The sequence below is a fragment of the Pangasianodon hypophthalmus genome, chromosome 23, assembly GCF_027358585.1.
Source record: "Pangasianodon hypophthalmus isolate fPanHyp1 chromosome 23, fPanHyp1.pri, whole genome shotgun sequence".
Taxonomy (NCBI): Eukaryota; Metazoa; Chordata; class Actinopteri; order Siluriformes; family Pangasiidae; genus Pangasianodon; species Pangasianodon hypophthalmus.
In genome coordinates, this window is record NC_069732.1 from 18,380,826 (window position 1) to 18,402,397 (window position 21,572).

The window sequence follows — 21,572 nt, forward strand, 5'->3', positions numbered from 1 at the left end:
ATTTCCACACATTTCTCTAAAACTGCAAACTGATTACATCGCAGACTGTACAAGCGATATCTAAGGGCACCTACGGTATATAGTAAAATCCAAAATTTAAATTCTTTAGTCTGTAGAGGCTACAGAGACTTTCTACATTTTGAAGATACCCACGCTACTGTATGGTGTCCCCACGTGGCATGCAAGCCCAGCTGTGTTTGTGGTTACCCGTCCCCCCATAAAAATTTAACACAAAACTCGAAATAATGTTATGTTAGAGTTAGACAAAATGATCTTAATCAATTAACCTTAAATGTATTTTTCATGGAATACAAATGGAGGATGTTTGGACTACTATACGCAATGCTATTGATAATGGCAGACTTTTTAACATTATGGGTTTTATGTTATGATAAAGGTTCGCATGGTTTGCATTTGTTATAACCATGGGCAAGCAAGTTTCATAACATTTGACGCTTTTGTTCAAATGTTTTTGATCCTTGTCCTCGCTCCAATTTGCACCTCGCACGCGTGGGGTATTTTGGTATATTGGGCAGAGGACGAGGATTGGTTACCCACAAACACAATGCGGGTAGCAAGTCACATGGTGAGGTACGGCATAGCGGTATTTTCAAAACGGACATTTTCTGTAGTTTCTGTAGCCTAAATAATTTATAGCTTAAATAGGTGGTCCGAGTCTATCTATATGTTTTTCCGTGAGTTCATTGGTGATTGTTGGCATTCTCAATTTTCACATATTTTTTCTAAAGTCCATAATTGTCATAAAGCTAATCAGGAAAACGCCATGAGCTACTAAACAATCAGGGGTCTCGCATCATCTTTTTTTCTCTCAGGTCAGCAAATTTCTATTGGCTAACTCCGGACGTAAACACAGAGCAGTATTATCCGGGAGATTTTCTCTGCTAGGCACACACGTGATCTATTATAGACAGCTTGATATGCAAGGTTATTCAACAGGAGTTTACTTTACATTTGATATAGTGTATATTTATTTTCATTCATGTCCAGGGATTTTTCAGGCATCATAAATATGTACAAAATTATTAGTCATTTATTATGACAATTTTGTAACTAGCACATATATAAGCATTTTCCATATGAGCCTACCCCAAGATGTGGTCAGTTTTCTTTTTGATCCTGACCACATACTTTATGTAATGTCACATGGATTAAGTTACTTTTACCAAGCAGTTCTTGGTAACTGCAACCACTTGCTAAAAAGTTATGACTTTCACTTGTCAGGCCAGAAAGTAAATGCTGCTTTTTAAAGTTAAACCGTCCCAATTTACCTGATGTCCCAATATACCTGAACTCACTTTATATATTTAAGTATGCCTTATAACAAATGTGAATGTAAAAACTGTACAAAAAATACAGTACAGTATTGGCAAGGCCAATTCTTTTGTTTTCTCTATACACTGAAGACATTTGGGTTTGAGATTAAAAGATGAATGAGATCTAGATGTGTTAAACAACTTAGAACATAGCACCTTTGATGGCAGACTACCCAATTTTAGGTGAACAAAAGTACTGGAACAGATAGTCTTAAATTAAATGAAATTAAATGACATTTAATAGTTGGTTGCATATGCCTTGCTTGCAATAACTGCATCAAGCCGGTGACCCACTGACATCACCAAACTGTTGCATTCTTCTTGTGTGATGCTTTTCAAGGGGTGGAATGCAGCTTCTTTCAGTTGTTGTTTGTTTTGGGGGTTTCTCCTTTCAGTGTCCTCTTCAGGTGAAATGCTGCTCAATTGGCTCAAGGTCTGGTGAATGATTTGGCCAGAATAAAATCTTCTACTTTTTCCCCTGATGAAGTCCTTTGTTTTGTTGGCAGTGTGTTTTGGGTCTAGAGTCTTCTTCGGACGGTGGATTGTGTAGGTCTCAAACATCCACGGATGGGGGGCGGACCTCTATTAAAGTACTTTTACCACAACCTGTTAGGAAAAGAGTGTTCCCTATTATTTCTTTCAAAGTTTTACTGTGTTGAGTAATTTGATGCTTCAAACTATTCCTTAAAATCAGCATTCTTTAAATAAAGGGAACTGCATGCTCCTTCCTTCTCTATTTGATCTCTCTCTTATCTTTGCATCTGATCTCACTCTGTGCTCATGAACATGGTCACTAAGTCAGCGAGCTTTGGTTACACACGGCGAACTAGAGCAGATCACACGTCCACACACACGTCCACACACACACATATACACACACACACACACATATTCCTTCCCCCCCCCCCTCTCTCACACACACACACCCACACACACATACACACAGTGTTTATTCTTTTCTGTTCCAATACATGCTATATTACTGAACATCTTATTGCCTTGATGTGGTTATTACTTTGATATTGCAAGAAGCCCAACTACTCAGAACTCAGCCTTCAGAAATCACTGATTATTATTGTTGTCAACTAAAATTGTGGTTTTAATAATTTTGACTTATGTAAATATTGGTAATTTTGTTTACATTCTAAACAAAACTGTTTTGTGTGAAATTCCCAGGAGATCAGAAATACTTAAACCAGCCCATCTGGCACCAACAACCATTCCAAGGTTAAAGTCACAGAGATCACACTTTTTCCCCATTCTGATGTGAACATTAACTGAAGCTCTTGACCTGTATCTGCATGATGTTATGCATTGTGCTGCTGCCCTTTTGTTTTTTCTTCATTACTCTCACAATGCTTCTGTCATCAGCTGCTGCTGTTTTTATTGGCTGACCTGTTCCTTGTTTCCAAATCGTTGTACTGTAAATTGTTGTACAATGCTTGTGCAATGGCCCTAATCAGTTTTCCCTTTTTCACAGCTTAAAATGGCATGTTTTTCTCCCAGACAGCTCTCAGATCTTCATGTTGGTTTATCCTTTTTAACAACAAATGCAAGTCTTCACAGGCGAAACCCAAGACTCAAACCAAGAGTAGACATTCAGAAAAAAGGAATATGTTATCGGTCATATTTAAGAAAACATATTACGCATAGTTTACATAAAAAATATTAAGTCAAAACGTGATTTAATTGCTTATACTAAATTTAATTTAAACAAGTTTCTAATCGAACAACTTGTGTTCAATCCTGAGCTCGGTGAGAGTGCGGGCTTTCAAAATACATGATCACATCATGTTGGATTTGCGAAAACAAATTGTGTTAATATAACTCAATCACGTGGAACCGATGTGCCAATTGATTTAATTAAATTGAATGAGCTGTTTTTTTATTGAATTCATTGTTTAAACTATCACACCTGGGCAACACCTGTCAGTCACATGTTCCAATATTTTAATCACTTGAAAAATTGCAAAGTTTAAACAAAAGCTACCATGTTCTAAGTTGTTTTATACATCTAGTTATAAATATCAGGAAATGAAATCTGACATTCTGATCCATCGTTCTTTTGATCTCAAACCTAAATGTCTGCAGTGTACAAAGTAAAAAAGAAAAAAAAAAAAAAGAATTTGCCTTGCTGTTCCAATACTTTTAGTGGGGACTGTAAATAAAATGTATTTCAAGTGAATTGAGTGTGAATGCCTGGTGGCTGTCAGCAGAGAAGATCATAAGCTATTGTTTTGCTTTGTAATGTTTTTATAACAATAAGGTGTTTTAATCTATACATTGTATAGATCAACATACAAATAATAAACTAATTACAGTACTAAACAAACGGGTTTTGAATATCATTATGATGCAAATCTGTGCATTACATTTCTTCGGAGATAATTTAAATGATTTTAAAAGAAGAAGGCAAATGGAACACGACATAATTTTGCACTTTTGCACTTAAACTTTTTCATTTGCATTTGACCCAGCCCTAGTCCAATGCCAGTTACTTCATAGGTAAGTCTCATGGTGGCTGTAAAACACGTATGGGTTTTACAACCCCAATTAGTCTAGGGGTTTGTGGGGAATAACACTTATTTGATTATTACAAATATGAGTGGTGTGTGGGTAATCAAGGACCAGTAACCAGCAGTGCAAAACAATCCAAGTGATTTATTTATCTATATACAAGTGGTAAAGTGTGTAGTGCCGGGTGAGAGTGGTAATATTTACAAACTATTTACAGTAACACAGAACAGGACACCAAAGGGGAAAAAGGGACGCGAGCGGCACCAAAGCAAAGAAATGAACAAAACAAAACAAGTCTACCTATTTTAGCCCTCTAACCTAACTACAACAAAAGATAGAAAATAAATCTTCAGCGTCCAGGACGCTCTAACTACCTACTCTAACTAGCCAAACCAAAAGTACAGAGGGTGGTACTCGCTCCTAACCTAGTGTGTCTAATACAAAAACGGACCTCCTGCGTGCTGCACCATGTATGTCACGTGACGTACTTACCTGTCCCCTTTTCCCCAACACTAACAGAGTCACAACCACGGTAACAAACAACAAAGTAACCATACAAACAAGTGACTAGAACAAAGCGGGGAAACATGGAACAATTGACATACAAGGACAAAACACAGTAAGGCAGTGTAACTTAACACAGAACAAACAGAGGTACAAACAGGGTTTTAGTTTTACACGGCCAGGACAACAACGACTTCTCATGAATGAATGGCAGCTGGTTTTAAATAGGCGGGGTCAGAGGTTGATTGGATGTCACGGCCGATGACATCAGCGGGGTTAATTGAGACAGACAGGAACGTTATCCAATGAGGCAACCGCTGCAGAGACAGGGCAATAAAGGGAGGGCGAGAGAAAAGGGGGAGAGAACAAAACACAAAAAACACGCGGACATACCCCAGAACGTAACAATGGGATTGATTGTGCTTGTTGATTTTGTTAGTGAGATTTATTAATACAAGTTTCTTATACATAGAAAACCTAATTTGTTGAGAAGGTCCTTGTGTCTTTGCTAGTTCCATAACTCCGAATGATTTATAAATCGCAAACTCCCGTAAACCGCTAATTCTTTAAACCAGCCTCCAAATGCGCGCCAGGGTTTAGCTTTTTTTGGATCCGGTTCCAAAGCAGTCACGTGAGAAGCTTCGGAAGTTATTGGTCACGTGGTTATAGCAGACTGAATCAATAAATGAAAAGTATTTCGATCTAAAGTATACTAAAGTACCTGAGAATTCAGATAAATGAATGCATCAATAATAAATTCAAATAACTGAATTCAGATAACTGCTCTCTCCCGTTTTGCTCGGAAAGGGCAGATACTGTATATCGAGACTCGAAACCATGATAAGCGAGTCCACAACTGTCTAATGCAAATGTATTCAAACAGTGGAGGGCCTCAGTAAAGAATTACTGGGGGCGTGGGTGAAGGGTTAGATGGAAAAATACCAAAAAAAAAAAACCCAACATTTTAATCAAAACCTTTAGGCCTACGTATTTTGCGTAGTACCTTCACATTTTAACATCGTATTTTAACAATGATACAACGCAATATAAACGAGCCAGGCAACATGTGAATCTGGAATGACTGACAGGTGGCTGCTGTTAGACTATAAGACTTCTTGTTTTCAGGATCTGTTTTTCTGTTTTAGTTTAATTTATTAGACAGTTAATAAATGCCCTGGGCAAATGGGGTAAGCTCTCAAGAAGCTGAGAAGTGGGCCTCATGAGCTTAAAGTTCAGCAGTTCGTTGCCATCATCCTTTCTATGTTACGGTCACATCATTTTTTTTTAAATTAATGTCATCATTGGTTTTTGCCATATTTACTATCTATCTATCTATCTATCTATCTATCTATAATGCTCGTGTATATATTTATGTGATTAGTTTTATCGCATGTTCCTGCTTTTTTTCTTATTGATATTTAAAAGAGCACGTATTAGAAGTTTTATTAAACGTTTACATATGTTGATCAGGATGAGGTGATTACTGAATACAAAATGAACGAATGATATAATTGTTGTGAAGACCTTTTTAAAAACAAGTGTCAACTTTCCACACTTCAAATTACTGCCAGTATTTCGACTATTTTTAAGGGACCATACGCTTCCTCTCCTCTCTACATTCACCTATGATGCCATTAGTAAAAACAAAAGATTGCAAAACAATCCTTTCCTCCGTTGACACTGTATTAACAGTTACTTTTACTTTATTTCAAGTTTTACAGGCTTCTGAATATAATATCCTAAGGACACAATCACCTCTACTTCAAAAAAAGAGGTTTTTCCCCACTCAATTTAATTCTTTCCTCAGACTGAATGCCCTAGAAATGCCCTTGCTTCCCAATCAGATTTAGCCGTGTACTGACTCAAGGCTTTTCTGGCAAAAGGGACAACGTTGTTTTGGTCACCAACATGAGACTGCCTTGCGCAGAATCTCCATCCCTGTGATGGAAGTCTGGACTACTATTCCTCTCTGTGCTTATAGTTTCTTAGTTACACTGTAAACTATTCTAGCCTACCTTTCCTCAGATACAATTACTTCCACATATACTGTAGACTCTGTCTCCGTGGATCAGGAGCACCTCCTACTGGTAAAATAGTTTAAATTGATGCTTTCATCAGGCACAGTAAATTTGAACGGCAGAGGGCGGTATCACTCTTTTTGTTTGTCGATGCACTATTCGGTATGAAGTACCATATTTTAAGGGCCAATATAAATTATTTTATGCTGGAGCAGTTTTTGAATTTCCACCTTTATAAAACAAAATTCCACATTAATAAAACAAAATACCCCAATACATGATAGACTTTGTCTGAAATCTTCAAGGTGTTTATTTAAACAAAGTGTTTAACTATTTAAATTTAAAGGAAAAATGTTTACCATTATATTCTAAAGAAGCATGGCTTACCCATTTGTGAAAACCACAACCATGTTTGTGAATTTAGGACACATATTTTTGTTGGTTTAGGCATTTATTGTCACCCTAAATGACCCGTTAAAATGTTATTTATTTGTAGTGCAATTATTCATGATATCAATAAATCAAACTTCAGTAACATGATTAACGGAAATGATCTTCTCCAAATATATCATTAACTCATTCTAATATTGTATGAACACTGCATAGTAAGCAAAAATAACCACATATCAAGGTGTTGGTCTAAGTAACATAGCTAAATTTCAAACAGTAATAACAACAGGATCTAGAAAACCTTCAATATTTCCACATTCATAACCAACTTTTTCTAACACTCACTATGAACGGATAAAATACATCACAATAGAAAATCGCTACTAAAAAGTGAGGAACATTTTATCATTCATGTTTTGCAAGCATAAACATAACAAGGGATTAAAAATAAACATCAGCATTAATATCTAAAATTATATGAACACAGTACGCTTAAGAAAAAGTCTCTCACTAGTACGTCTATGTAACGTTCTATATTTCCCACCATCCCCTGCAGTTCCCCTGCTTATTCTGTATTTCCCCGCCTACCTTATTCACCTGCTGTTATGGTTTCCCAATTAACCTGATGACCCATTAATCCTACTTCCGCAAGATATGAAAAAGAAAAGGCAGGTCTGGGAATAGTTTAGGCAGAGAGCAGCAATTTAAATTTTACTTTTTACATTTTGTTTTCACTTACAGGGGAAAATCAGTTTTAATCCGAACAGTAGGGTGAAAAAATGCAGACTTTACACCCATATAAATTCGCCTACAGTCTGAAATATTGGCATTCAGTAAAGACGACAAACAATAAAGTAAAAGTTTTGCTGTGCTTTATGTTCATTACTTCTCTTTCGTATGCTGAGTATTGAGTGACAAAGTATACATGGAAAATCTTTATGTCAAATAAAGGCACCTTACTGTGAATAGCTCATTACTCAACTGATGTGAGATCGATGTCAATTATTGTGCTAGAATTATAATGCATTTTTCAGCGGTCGGTTCGGGGACTGCCTGTTGTGGGCTGCGTGAGCTTTTGTGGCCGGTTGTGTGAGACGCAAGTTGTAAAGGTTTAGGAACGTCTAACAACTGACATTTTGGCTCAGTCGGATATTGAACAACATATTGAACACACGGTATATCTTTCCAATGAACACCTACGCAGAAGAATATTTTAAATATAATACATGAACCATACGGAATGAATGTCAAGTTATGAAAAAAAAAAAGAATTGCGTCTGAGAATTTGAGAAGATAAGTTTCATCTTCCACAGGTTTAGAAGCACTTTGCTTGCACAGCTGATTTATTTTGCTTGGACTAATAAACTATATAACTATGCAGTTATTAAGCTTGAATTTATCTAATTACAAACTACAAACATAGGGGAAAAATTACATCCAAACTCCTTGGGGAAACCTTTAAAGGTTCTCTGTAGAACTCTTCCAGAACATTTCTGATAGAACCCATTTAGGCAGGATCCCACTAACTATCCAATAACCATTTTTTTCCCTCTAATAATGCACTCACCATTTAGGGTACTACACATTCTTGAACGACTTCTATGAAAACCGTTTTATGAGAGACATGCACATATCTGATATGACCCCCATTAACAGATTGGGAGGAGTGGTCGAATGCATATATAAGCTGGGGACCAAGACTGTTTGCGTCCAGGACTGCTTGTTCATCAAGAGATTCAGAAACTCCAAAAGCCAGCAACATGGTTGAGTGGACAGATTTCGAGCGCGCTACCATCCAGGACATCTTTTCGAAGATCGATTACGAGTCTGTCGGTCACCAGGCACTGTCAAGGTATATTTATGCAAAAATGAATTACCTGACCCAAAAAAATATTTAAATAAATTACCTGAGAAGACTCGATAAATTAACATTTATAAGTACTTTTTAAATGTTAATCAGGTGTCTGGTCGTGTACCCATGGACCCAGAGGTATTTCGGTAACTTTGGAAACTTGTACAACGCCGCTGCCATTTTGGGAAATCCCAATGTTGCTGCCCACGGTTTGACTGTAATGCGTGGTCTGGAGAAAGCTGTGAAGAACATGGACAACATTAAGAGCACTTATACCGAGTTGAGTGTGCTGCACTCCGAAAAACTGCGCGTGGATCCCGATAACTTCAGGGTGCGTCTTATTTTATTTATTTATAAGCCATTACTTCTGTTAGTTAATTCACTGCCAGTTTGACCCTTAGCCTGCATTAATCATTGGTATTATGACTTAACCTGTGTTCATTCTTTATCCTCTGTTTCCTCCTATAGCTGTTGGCTGACTGCATTACCATTGTAACTGCCTCTACCCTGGGTGCTAGCTTCACAGCTGAAGTGCAGGCAGCTCTGCAGAAGTTCCTGGCTGTCGTAGTCTCCGCACTCGGAAAACAGTACCAGTAAATGCTGAATGTGCATTTTCTGCGTTTTCTGCATTGAAGTTTAACTTTGTCGGTTAAAGCAAATAAATATTTAAATGATCACTACTCATTCACGTCTTGTGGTTCTTAATAAACAGAAGGAGGTGGTTTTCCTGAGTTTTGGCTTGAGAGGCAGAAATCTGATATTACAACAATCCTTAAACCCTTGAAGCTTATGAAATATTTCTTTAATACCTATCGTTGCATTGCATTGTGCTGCGTTGTAAGCAACACAAAAAGTCATTTTCACAAGATTTACACTCCTTTTTTTTAGAATAAAATGATTCAGTTGTTCTGTATATATGACAAAAACAAACCTGTGATTTTTACTTAAATGCTTCCAGTTCTGTACAATTCATGTAAATGGGTGGCTAAAACCCAAAGTGTATATTTTACTTACTTTAATTTACTTAGTTTAATTTATATTATTTTGCAAGTAGAAAAAAGAAGCTTGCATTTGGTGTTCCAGTTCATCCAGAAGGTTTTCTGTGGGGTTGAGGTCAGAGCTATGTGCAGGACACTTGAGTTCTTACACACCAGACTTGGCCCGCCATGTCTTCATGGAGCTCGCTTTGTGCACAGGGGCATTGTCATGCTGGAACAGATTTGACCCCCCTTAGTTCTAGTAAAGGGGAAATCTTAATGCTACAGCATACAAAGTCATTCTATACAGTTATGTGCTTCCAACTTTGTGGCAACAGTTTGAGGAAGGCCCACACATGGGTGTGATGGTGAGATGTCTCAAAACAAGCTGTTAGACTGTATGCTGGAGTGGGGGCCTGGTTTTTGAACTCGATTTGCATAGATTTGCATTTGAACTCGGAACTTTAAACTGATTTATTTTTGAGCTTTATGGATAGATTGCTTTTAATATTTCTTGTTTTATGTCAGCTTTAAGGCCTAAGGCTATTGTATTATGAAATGTTTTGAAAGATCAGGTGTTTCTGGAAAAATTTTGTGGTTCACTCTCTTTGTGTTTTTCAGGCTAATATCTTTAAGGTTTGAGAACGTGAAGATATAGCTTCCATCTTTCTGAAGGCTAATGTGAGTCTCTCTACTCATGGCCATTTTTCTTTTGGGGGGAGCTTTTAAAGATGTTAGCGAGCTTTAAGAAGATAGTGTATTCTTTTTATAGTGTCGATATTTATGTAGTTAATTTAACTCAGACATGAGCAAAATGTCCTTATAAAACCAGAAAATTGCTAGGTAAACTAACTTGGTGCCATGCAAACCTTACTTGTTTCGAGATTTTTGTGTGAAAATTGTTGCCACACTTTTCTTGAATAAAATTCACTCCAATATATCTTTTTCAGTGAATGTAATAGTAGATTTATTTAGCCTAAAATTATTAATGTCGGCCTGTCACTCCAAAATCTGGTCAGGAGCTGCCGCTGTTCATTCACATTTTGCGTCAGACCTTCAAAGCACAAGGTTCATCTGCAAAACAGTAAAGGTGTTTGCTTTTTGCGTCGGAGAGCTGAATCAAATGGGATATCACTGATAACCACAGGATTAAAAAGCGCGTCAGTATATTAAAGCCAAAGGCGCCCTTCTGCATCTGTGCAGTGACGCTAAAGGGTTCTGGCCATGCTTCAGTATTTGAAGTGTTGCGAGTGAGAACGGGTAGATAAATTTATTTGTTCAAATCATTTTGACAAAACTTAAGAGGTTTCAATTGATGTGTGTTGAAGCAGGGCTGTGTGTGGAATATAAGAAAAATGTGGGTTTGGATTAAAGGTCAATTATGACTGAGTTATATAATAACAGTAAATGACGGTGTGATGATAACAGCTGCTTTAACTGAACACACTTCACATTTGTTAGTCCTATGTTTGTTGTTTGTGTTAAACGTATGGGATTCGTGTTTTATAAAGATCTTTATATGTTCGTGTACTCTTAACTCCACCACAGACTATCAACTTCTTTATGACCTGAGTTTAATATAAACGCTCATTAATACTTAAATACAAATGTTCAAGAAGACACATAACATACAGTGTTATTTTCGATAACAGGCCAAAAACAGTTTGGCTTTTATTTAGATCAATCAAGGACATTTGCTAGATCTGAGAAAGACATATTGTGCGTGTGGGTGTCTCTGTTCTGTTGCTTGCAGAGTGTCTTATCTGTACTTCTCGGAGAGAGCTAGGGACAAGGCAACGAGAAACTTATCCATAGCCACATGTATCTCAGGAGTAAAGTCGGTGGGGAACAGGATGGCCAGAACCACGAGCAAATTGTGGGATAGGATCTACAAGGAAAGGGGAAAAAAACAAGATGTAACAAGCTTGTTGTGGCACAGGATCTACAGGTAGAACAAGATTTAAATATTACAGAGCAAATGGAGATAGGATTAAGATTAACTTGCCTTAAAGTTGGAAGGGTCAACACGCAGCTGGAAAGCATGCAGCTGGCTTAGGTTGAGCAATCCATTGGTCAGGTCATCGATTTTGCTCACAGCCTCTTCCACGCCAGACATAACAGTCTTTCCGTGCTTCTTCACTTGGGCAGAGCCATAGCTCAAGTCATTCCAATGGGAAAAATAGGTCTTGGTCTGCGGATAAACAGTCAGCATCCTGCGTACACACAGTTAGTATACACAGAGTTAGTCCTCGGTGCTGGAAGAGGAATCGAAATGAATAGCAAAATGAGAAGAGTTACTCAAGCACTTACCTGAACAGAGCTTGGCTACCGATTTCTTCAGCATTGGGAGCGATCTTGGCCCAAAAAGTTTTGATGGCGGCTTTGTCCTTGGTAGAGAGACTCATGGTTTCGGAGTGGTTTTGCAGACGACCTCTGTAAACTGCCTCAAAAACGAATCACCCTTTTATACAAGGACCAGAAGCTGGCACACCCACCTCAGAAACGTAACAACTTGGATTAAATTCAAATATGACAGATTAGACAGCGCTTCTGCTGCTTGTAATAGATAACTTTCACGCCTGATAGGAAACAATTAGCTAATTCAACTGTAACATTTAACTCATAACATTTAAAATTGTCTAATCAGCCCAGAAGACAAATTACACGAAATTAATTAAAACTCAATGTTAATCTAGTCTGCTTTTCTAAAAAAAAAAAAAAAAAAAAGTATTTGTATTACATTGAAAAAACAATATTTTGTATTTACGCATAGTTTTTATGAGGTGTATACAAGGGGTAGTATTTTTATTGAAAATATATAAGGGATCTGAATTAAAAACATCAAACATAAATTATTTATTCATATATATATATGTATAAAGTTCAGGTTTTTAATCACACAATAAAATGCATAAATTAATTTAAATGTTTCTTTATTCTTTCACATTCTTTGCTTTTTCACTGCAATCCAAACGCTGCAGGCAAACTGGGAAGGCAATGATTTACTTTTATCAGTTTAATGCAGTATTTTTTTTTCTTTTGAAGGCTGCCAAAAAATGTTGCTTTTCATTTTAAATACGTTATCAAAAGAAGGTTTCCATGGGCGTGACCGCTAAAGATGTATCGCGGGCTCCTCCTATTTCACTCACTGCAGCTAGTGTCAGTAGATTACACTGCACTGTGGTTATCATGCTAATTCATATTACTAAATATATATTTAACCAATATTATCTCATATAATACAACTACGTCAATAGTTTTCTAAAGGTCTACATAAATATTTATAGGCCAAGAATTTATTGTTGTACACAGTATATGATATATGATGAATTCAGATATACTGGGACAGTTTTCGAATTTCCAGCTTTCTAAGATTTCTTGCCATTGATAAAACAAATCCCCCAACACATGATACATTTCTGAAATCTTCAAGATGTTGGCTATCTACATGTGAAGGAGAATGTTTCATATTTATATTCTATAGAACCATGGCTTACCTTTTGACAGAATGGACTGAAAAGCCATTTTTAATGGCATGGGCCGAGTTTCCCAAAAGCATCGCAACACAAAGATCATGGTCTCTTAAGATGATCTTTGCGATACTTTTGGGAAGCTCAGTCCTGTTTGGTAAATTTAGACAGCAAGAATTTGGGACAAATATTTTCATTCGTTTAGGCCTTTGCTTTCATCTTCGGTTACATGTTTAAAATATTATTTATTTGAGCATACTTTTTCATCACTGAAAAAAACTCCCTGAATTTATTTAATTCCAATGCGTACATCGGTTCCACGTGATTGAACGGAGTTACATTAACATAATTTGTTGTCATATGCCCAACATGATTTGATCATGTATTTATTAAGCCCTGAGTAAAATCCAACCGAGTACTCTTACCGGAGCTGAAGATCGAACCTGGGTCACTGGTATTCTGTGGCAGCCATTTTGCCACACACACTTAGCTCAGGTCAATTTATAATGATTTATTCCCGTCAGCGCCAACATCCTCGCAAGATTTTAAAATGTAATTTGTTTACGTTAATACTACGAGAATTGATCAAGTTTAGTATAAACAATGAAATCATGTCTTGATGAGAAACTTAATATTTTTATGTAAACTATACGTAATACATTCTCTGAAATCTGACCGATCATATATTCCATTTTTTTTCAGTGATGGCATCATTAAATTAAATCTCAATAACATAAATTTGAAAAAATAGGTTCTCTAAATTCATCAGTAAAATACTGTAAGGCTACGTAAAATTACTACATGTTAAGATGAAGTAACAGTCTATAATTAATTTCTTACAGCAGTAACAACAGAATTTAGAAAATCTTCAATATTTTCGAAATAGCCAATTTTTTCTAAAATTCAGTATGAACAGATTAAGTAAAAATCACAGTAATAAAAACCAACCCACCACTAAAAGGTAGCATTTCCTTTTTCATTTCTTGCAGTAGCAGCACAGCACATGATTTAAAATTATAAACAAGCATCGATATAAATGTTTAAAATTACGTGAATTCAATTCAATTAAATTCAGTATTATTTGTATAGCGCTTTTAACAATGAACATTGTCACAAAGCAGCTTTACAGAAATAAATGGATTCAAAATATATTGTAAATATGTGAACCTATTCCTAATGAGCAAGCCAGAGGTGACGGTGGCAAGGAAAAACTCCCTGAGGCAATATGAGGAAGAAACCTTGAGAGGAACCAGACTCAAAAGGGAACCCATCCTCATCTGGGTGCAACGGATAGTGCAATTATAAATAAATCCCTTCTATTACTGTGTACTATGTGGACAAACAGTGCAAATGTGAAACCAGTAAATTCATCACAGTTTTCGCAAGAAGTCCGGTTGGTTCCACTGTTCACTGATGGAGTCCTGAGTACAAAACTGCTTATGGCAACTGCAGCCCCAAAGCCACCACAGCAATCGCAGTCCCAAGCCATCACAGTACAACTCTCCATATGAGATCCCCAAGGCATCTCCACAGCCCCCAAGTGGCACCATCCCCAGCAATCCAAACGGTTCTTCAGGCCATCCATATGGGGCCACCCCCAGCAGCAGCGAGCGATCTCAACCGATGAGAACTCCAACCAGAAGCAGGGCATCACGAAGGGTCAGGCAGGTCTGGACAGCAGCAGGAGTCAGGATCACTGGCATCTCAGTAGTGGCATGTGTAGCTCGACAGAGAGAGGGAGAGATTGTTAGGTAAGCTTTTGTTCTGTAATGGTTAAGGACAATGTACTTTGTGTGCAGAGTGCAAGCAGGAACTCTAGCAAGACTAGCTATGACAGCATAACTAAAAGGGAGAACCAGAAGCCAACACAGACATGAGGGTGCCCTGGGACGTAAAGCAGCAAGCCACTCCACCGTCGACAAACCTGAGTGAACCACAGCACAGCAACCAAACATCCCAGTTCACCACAACACTCTATGCCTGTGAACCCACAAGACCTACTCCTTTACCTAAGAAAAATCTATTCACAAGAGTTTTCAGCCTAGTTCTCAGCAAGGCAACACTGAGACTGTGTCTGAGCCCTGAACACTAAGTGGAAGGCTGTTCCATAGCTGTGGGGCTTTGTAAGAGAAAGCTCTACCACCAGCTCTAGCCCTCACTATTCGAGGTACCAACAAATAGCCTGCACCTTTTGATGTGGCAGATCATAAAAGACCAAAAGTTCACTCAGGTACTGTGCTGCGAGACCATTTAGTGCTTTATAGGTAAATAGTAGTATTTTATAATCAATACAAAATTTGATTGGGAGCCAATGCAGGGTGGATAAGATAGGAGTGATGTGGTCATACCTTCTGGTTCTAGTAAGGACTCTCACTGTTGCATTCTGGACTAACTGGAGCTTGTTTATGCATCTTCTAGAGCATCCAGACAGCAAGGCATTACAATAATCCAACCCAAAGGTAACAAAAGCATGAACTAATTTTTCTGCATCGTGTAGTGACAATATATTTCTTATTTTAGCAATATTTCTCAGATGAAAGAAAGTGATCCTAGTAATATTATCTACATGAGCTTCAAATGAAAGACTAGAGTCGATAATCACACCAAGGTCTTTTACCGCTGCACATGATGAAACAGAAAGGCCATCCAGAGTTATTATGTAATCTGAAAGCTTACTTCTAGCTGCATGTGGTCCTAGTTCAAGTACTTTTGTCTTGTCAGAATTAAGTAAGAGAAAGTTAATAAGCATCCACTTTTTAATGTGTTTTACAAATTCTTCAACTTTATTAAGCTGGTGTTTGTCATCTGGCTTTGCTGAAACATACAACTCTGCGTCATCAGCGTAACAGTGGAAGCTAATGTTTACGAATAATTTTGTCCAGAGGTAGCATATATAAAGAAAAGGGCAGTTGGCCTAAAACAGAGCCTTGTTGGACACCAAACTTTACCTTAGTATGCGTAGAGAAGTCACTATTTAAGTCTACAAACTGATGACGATCAGTCAAATAAGACCTGAGCCAGGAAAGGGCCGTTCCCTTAATGCCTACTACTTTTTCTAGTCTATCGAGGAGAATAGCATGATCAGTGATATCAAAAGCTGCACTAAGGTCAAGCAGCACAAGCAAGGAGACACAACCTTGATCAGAGGACAGCAGTAAGTCATTTACCACTTTAACCAGTTCTGTCTCTGTGCTATGATGAGGTCTAAATCCTGACTGATACATTTCATGAATGTTATTCCTATGTAGGTATGAGCATAGCAGCTGTGCTACAAAATTTTGTAGGATCTTGGAAATAAAGGGGAGGAAAGATGTAGATAAAGGATCCAGTGTACAGGTTGATGATTTTGATGAGGAAATTAGTGAAATTAGTTCACTCTCTTGAAGGGGAGTAAAACATTGTAATTGTTGATCTGATATTATTATATTATTATCTACAGGGTTACTTTTAAAACTGTCTGGTTTAAAATTAATAGTCTGAATTTTTACCCGATATTTTCAATTTTACCATTGAAAAAATTCATGAAATCATCACTGTTATATAATGATTGTGTACATGTTTTTATTGTGGTCTTATTCCTAGTTCATTTTGCTACAGTATTAAATAAGATTATTCTGTGATTATTTTTGTTATCTTCAATTAGGGTGGAGAGAAACATTGATCTAGCAGCACTTTTCTATAGCTCAAAAGGCTCTCCTTCCATGCTATTTGAAATACTACCAATTTAGTTTTTTTAGTTTTTCTTTTAAGTGGAGTACCTTATCTAGTGTGTAGCAGAACCTTGATTCTAAGCATTCAGTTGCCTGGTCAAGTTCTATATTTTCTATATTTAATCTGAATGTTAGTATTAAGTCAAGCATGTGATCACCACTATGAGTGGGTCCTATTACATTCTGATTGACCCCAACTGAATCAAGAATGGACAAAACGGCTGTTCTTAGAGGGTCATCTGGATTATCAAAATGAATATTAAAGTCTAAGACAATTAATGCTTTGCCTAAGGAAACAACCAGGTTAGAGATGAAATCCACAAATTCACATAGGAATTCCAAATATGGCCCTGGGGGTCTGTAAATAATAATTAGTGGAATCACCTGGGTAGACTTATTTTTAGTGGATATGTATGTTATGTTAGTATAAAGAACTTCAAATGTGTTGAATTTATGACTAGGGTTTTGTGTGATGCCTAGATGATCATTATAAATGACTGCAACACCTCCTCCTCTGCCAGTTAGACGGGGCTGATATATGTAACTGTATCCGTCATTTAATGCTACATACTCGTTTGGTTTAATCCACACTTCTGTTAAACACAGTACATCAAACTCCTGATCAGTAATAGTTTCATTAACAATAAGTGCTTTAGACGTAAGAGATCTAATATTCAACAGTCGGTTTAGCCTGCTTGTCTGCTCCCTGGCCTGGGCTCTGGATTGTCACCAGTTAACTAGGCCTGTTCTGAGACTATGAGCCTGTTCAAGAAATGAGAACAGCACCTTCCCGCGTGGGATGGACACCGTCCCGCCCTAACAGGCCAGCCTTGCCCTCAAAACTAGTCCAATTATCTATAAAGCCCACATAGTTTTTGGAGCACCACCTGGACATCCAGCAGTTCTGCAACCATAATCTTCTGTAAGCTACATCGCCACGCTGCATGGGGATGGGGCCAGAGCATACACACCTCTACAATGTTACCTCTGACTGACGCAGGCGTATATCATTAGCTCCTACATGAAAAACTATCTTTGAGAACCTGTGCTTGCCCAAGACCCTAAGCTTACCTGCTTTGGTCGGCGCCCTGGCTCTCCGTATACACCTAACTAAAGCTGCTGGTGCCCTTAAAGGCCTAGCTAATTTCAGTTGCTGCAAGATAGAGTCACCTATAACCAGAGCTCTTTCAGGTTTCTCAGCGGGTGCTTCACTGAGGAGAGCAAACCTGTTAGACACGTGAAGCGGAGAGGAGTGGTGCTCCTGTGGGCGAGCCTTAGCGGTAGATTATGCCGCCGAGCCTTCACCCATTTGCCACGCTGTGAGGGCTCTAATGCCGGAGTTGGGGGATTGCTAACTCCGCCTAAGACATCCAGACTTTCCCCTACAGAAACTACACTGCTCTCACTCTCAATAACCCTCTCTAGAGTCTGGATGCGCACCTCTATTGCTGGAGTCGTCTCCGTCAGAGAGCTAACTAACATGAATTTATCACAAATAAAGCTATTACTTATGACGGAGGAAGAATGATTAAACATCCTGCACTCCACACACTGAACAAGCTGAATGTTAGACATGTTGTTTAAGGTACCTTAGTCGAAGATTTGCTGATATTATTTTAGACGGCGTGGATCCGGTGTCAATGGCCTCCGCTCGCTGTCTTGACAAAATACAAAAGCGTTCTTCGGAAAAAAAAAAAGAAAATATGATAGAAGAGAAAGTGAAAAATACAACAGCTGAAAACAATAGCGCAAAATTATTCATACAGTACAGCAATCTCACTTTACTTTTATAGGACATTTACCACTGTCATTTTATTATCTGTTTCTCTTTTGACTGTACATTCTTAGTTATCCTCTGCTAGTTATCCTCTATTTGTATTTATTGAAATTATTGTCTAGCCACTTTAAAGAAGGATTGTGTGCCTTAGCGAGTTTACAGAGCATTTCAGTGTGCAATTGTCTCTGGTGTACTGTGCAAATGACAGATAAAATGGCTTTGACTTTAGTTTTTGGCTGGTTTGCACATCCATTACATCACTTTTCATCGCTCCACTTACGGTATTTTGAGACTTTTCAAACTAACTTGAAAAATTCTGTCCCGTCCCAAATCACCACATCATGTTTAGTAATTTAAGTCACCTGAAAATGTTTACATTATAAACATATGCACATAGTTTGAACTAACTTTAAACGTATTTTGTTGCAGTAGTACATCTTATATATATATATATATATATATGTATCATAAATATATGGACTATATTAGTCATGACAATTATATAACCTTATGGGAAAAAAAATAGCCAAAGCATGTTTTTCGGCAACATAAGCCGAAACTGATCATTTGGTCTGAAAAATATTATTTATTTTTTAATATTATCTAAAAGTTAACAGTTTATTTTTTTATGTCAAATAAAAAGAATGTTGGATTTATTTTTAGATTTTTTACTCTGGCTGTATTTGAAAAACTAGTTGCAGATATTTGTTAGCGTCCACTGATACCGGTGTAATTACACTGCAGGAATCAACAAGAGTGATTTGCTCAGTAACTAAGAATGATATCACTTTATTCTCTTATTAGTTAATTGACCTATGTTTTCGGTCGTTATGTAATGCCCTCAAGTTAAACTAACGTCATTTAAAACAATGGAATACAGAATATGCCACAGATGCTACAGAATATGCCATTAATAATAATATTACTAGTTTCAGTAAAACAATCTGCATGCACATATAGGAAGCTTTACCAAGTAGCATGACAACATACTCATTTGAAAGATAAAATGACCCATTCATATCTAATCATTCAGACTGCTAGACTGAACACACCCCGTTAAAAGTTTTTTTGCCGGGTCATGGGAGGTGCGGTCAAATGCATATATAAGCGGTCTGAAAAGACCTAAATTACAGGGCTCTTACTTCATCAGAACATCCCGAAACCCCGAAAGCCAGCAACATGGTTGAGTGGACCGATTTCGAGCGCGCTACCATCCAGGACATCTTTTCCAAGATCGATTATGCTTCAGTCGGTCACCAGGCACTGTCAAGGTATGTTCAAAAATCCTCAACTTTGACTTCTTTTTCGTTGTTGTTGTAAATCTGAAACCCACGTGCTTTCGAATTCAGGTGTCTGGTCGTGTACCCATGGACCCAGAGGTATTTCGGTAACTTTGGAAACTTGTACAACGCCGCTGCCATCTTGGGAAATCCCAATGTTGCTGCCCACGGTTTGACTGTAATGCGTGGTCTGGAGAAAGCTGTGAAGAACATGGACAACATTAAGAGCACTTATACCGAGTTGAGTGTGCTGCACTCCGAAAAACTGCGCGTGGATCCCGATAACTTCAGGGTGCGTCTTATTTTATTTATTTATAAGCCATTATTTCTGTTAGTTAATTCACTGCCAGTTTGACCCTTAGCCTGCATTAATCATTGGTATTATGACTTAACCTGTGTTCATTCTTTATCCTCTGTTTCCTCCTATAGCTGTTGGCTGACTGCATTACCATTGTAACTGCCTCTACCCTGGGTGCTAGCTTCACAGCTGAAGTGCAGGCAGCTCTGCAGAAGTTCCTGGCTGTCGTAGTCTCCGCACTCGGAAAACAGTACCAGTAAATGCTGAATGTGCATTTTCTGCGTTTTCTGCATTGAAGTTTAACTTTGTCGGTTAAAGCAAATAAATATTTAAATAATCACTACTCATTCACGTCTTGTGGTTCTTAATAAATCGTTTTTTTGCAAGGAAATGATTACACCCCTGGGAAATACCGTTATATCTTGCAAAATGATTTCAAATAAATGATTTTTGTAACTGATATGATGATAATTTTCGAGCAAAAAGACAAAAACTGAAAATGATGATGATGATGATGATGATTAGTAGTAGTAGTAGTAGTAGTAGTAGTCCAGCTATCGTAAAAGGAGGTGGTTTTCCTGAGTTTTGGCTTGAGAGACAGAAATCTGATATTACAACAACCCTTAAACCCTTAAAGCTTATGAAATATTTATTTATTACCTATTGTTGCACCGCATTGTGCTGCGTTTTAAGCAACACAAAAAGACATTTTCACAAGATTTACACTCCTTTTTTAGAATAAAATGATTCAGTGGTTCTGTATATATGACAAAAACAAACCTGTGATTTTTACTTAAATGCTTCCAGTTCTGTACAATTCATGTAAATGTGTGGCTAAAACCCAAAGTGTATATTTTACTTACTTTAATTTACTTAGTTTAAATTAAACTAAGGAAATTAAAGGGGCATTGTCATGCTGGAACAGGTCTGACCCCCCTTAGTTCTAGTAAAGTGGAAATGTTAATGCTACAGCATACAAAGTCATTCTATACAGTTATGTGCTTCCAACTTTGTGGCAACAGTTTGAGGAAGGCCCACACATGGGTGTGATGGTGAGATGTCTCAAAACAAGCTGTTAGACTGTATGCTGGAGTGGGGGCCTGGTTTTTGAACTCGATTTGCATAGATTTGCATTTGAACTCGGAACTTTAAACTGATTTATTTTTGAGCTTTATGGATAGATTGTTTTTAATATTTCTTGTTTTATGTCAGCTTTAAGGCCTAAGGCTATTGTATTATGAAATGTTTTGAAAGATCAGGTGTTTCTGGAAAAATGTTGTGGTTCACTCTCTTTGTGTTTTTCAGGCTAATATCTTTAAGGTTTCCAACCAGACAAACTAGGGCTATGTGTAGAGATTTCAGCCTTCATAAAGACAGAATGAGAACGTGAAGATATAGCTTCCATCTTTCTGAAGGCTAATGTGAGTCTCTCTACTCATGGCCAT

At 37.5% G+C, this 21,572-nt stretch overlaps 3 protein-coding genes across 3 annotated transcripts; 2 read left to right on the forward strand and 1 right to left on the reverse strand.

Moving 5' to 3' along the window:
- Nucleotides 1-8,457: 8,457 nt before the first annotated feature.
- On the forward strand, nt 8,458-9,295 carry LOC113535865 (hemoglobin subunit beta-like). Its single transcript, XM_026929403.3, has 3 exons — nt 8,458-8,615; nt 8,724-8,946; nt 9,084-9,295. Exons 1-3 carry the CDS (start codon nt 8,524-8,526, stop codon nt 9,210-9,212), a joined length of 444 nt encoding a protein of 147 aa, XP_026785204.1. The 5' UTR covers nt 8,458-8,523; the 3' UTR covers nt 9,213-9,295.
- A 1,933-nt stretch (nt 9,296-11,228) lies between these two features.
- Nucleotides 11,229-12,048, reverse strand: LOC113536081 (hemoglobin embryonic subunit alpha). Its single transcript, XM_026929813.3, has 3 exons — nt 11,903-12,048; nt 11,598-11,805; nt 11,229-11,480 (listed from the first exon to the last, which is right to left on the reverse strand). The coding sequence occupies exons 1-3, from the start codon at nt 11,995-11,997 to the stop codon at nt 11,352-11,354; spliced, it is 432 nt and encodes a 143-aa protein (XP_026785614.1). The 5' UTR covers nt 11,998-12,048; the 3' UTR covers nt 11,229-11,351.
- A 7,614-nt stretch (nt 12,049-19,662) lies between these two features.
- LOC128317299 (hemoglobin subunit beta-like) lies at nt 19,663-20,470 on the forward strand. The gene is made up of 3 exons (XM_053228704.1): nt 19,663-19,820; nt 19,899-20,121; nt 20,259-20,470. Exons 1-3 carry the CDS (start codon nt 19,729-19,731, stop codon nt 20,385-20,387), a joined length of 444 nt encoding a protein of 147 aa, XP_053084679.1. The 5' UTR covers nt 19,663-19,728; the 3' UTR covers nt 20,388-20,470.
- The last annotated feature ends 1,102 nt before the right edge of the window (nt 20,471-21,572 follow it).

Excerpts from the sequence above, each read along its gene's own strand:
- LOC128317299 (XM_053228704.1), top strand. The coding sequence starts at position 19,729 with ATGGTTGAGTGGACCGATTTCGAGCGCGCTACCATCCAGGACATCTTT. Across the intron at positions 19,821-19,898 it reads GGTCACCAGGCACTGTCAAG|GTGTCTGGTCGTGTACCCAT; the intron begins GTATGTTCAAAA and ends TTTCGAATTCAG. Across the intron at positions 20,122-20,258 it reads TGGATCCCGATAACTTCAGG|CTGTTGGCTGACTGCATTAC; the intron begins GTGCGTCTTATT and ends TTCCTCCTATAG.
- LOC113536081 (XM_026929813.3), bottom strand. The coding sequence starts at position 11,997 with ATGAGTCTCTCTACCAAGGACAAAGCCGCCATCAAAACTTTTTGGGCC. Across the intron at positions 11,806-11,902 it reads GGTAGCCAAGCTCTGTTCAG|GATGCTGACTGTTTATCCGC; the intron begins GTAAGTGCTTGA and ends GTGTGTACGCAG. Across the intron at positions 11,481-11,597 it reads TTGACCCTTCCAACTTTAAG|ATCCTATCCCACAATTTGCT; the intron begins GCAAGTTAATCT and ends CTTTCCTTGTAG.
- LOC113535865 (XM_026929403.3), top strand. The coding sequence starts at position 8,524 with ATGGTTGAGTGGACAGATTTCGAGCGCGCTACCATCCAGGACATCTTT. Across the intron at positions 8,616-8,723 it reads GGTCACCAGGCACTGTCAAG|GTGTCTGGTCGTGTACCCAT; the intron begins GTATATTTATGC and ends AATGTTAATCAG. Across the intron at positions 8,947-9,083 it reads TGGATCCCGATAACTTCAGG|CTGTTGGCTGACTGCATTAC; the intron begins GTGCGTCTTATT and ends TTCCTCCTATAG.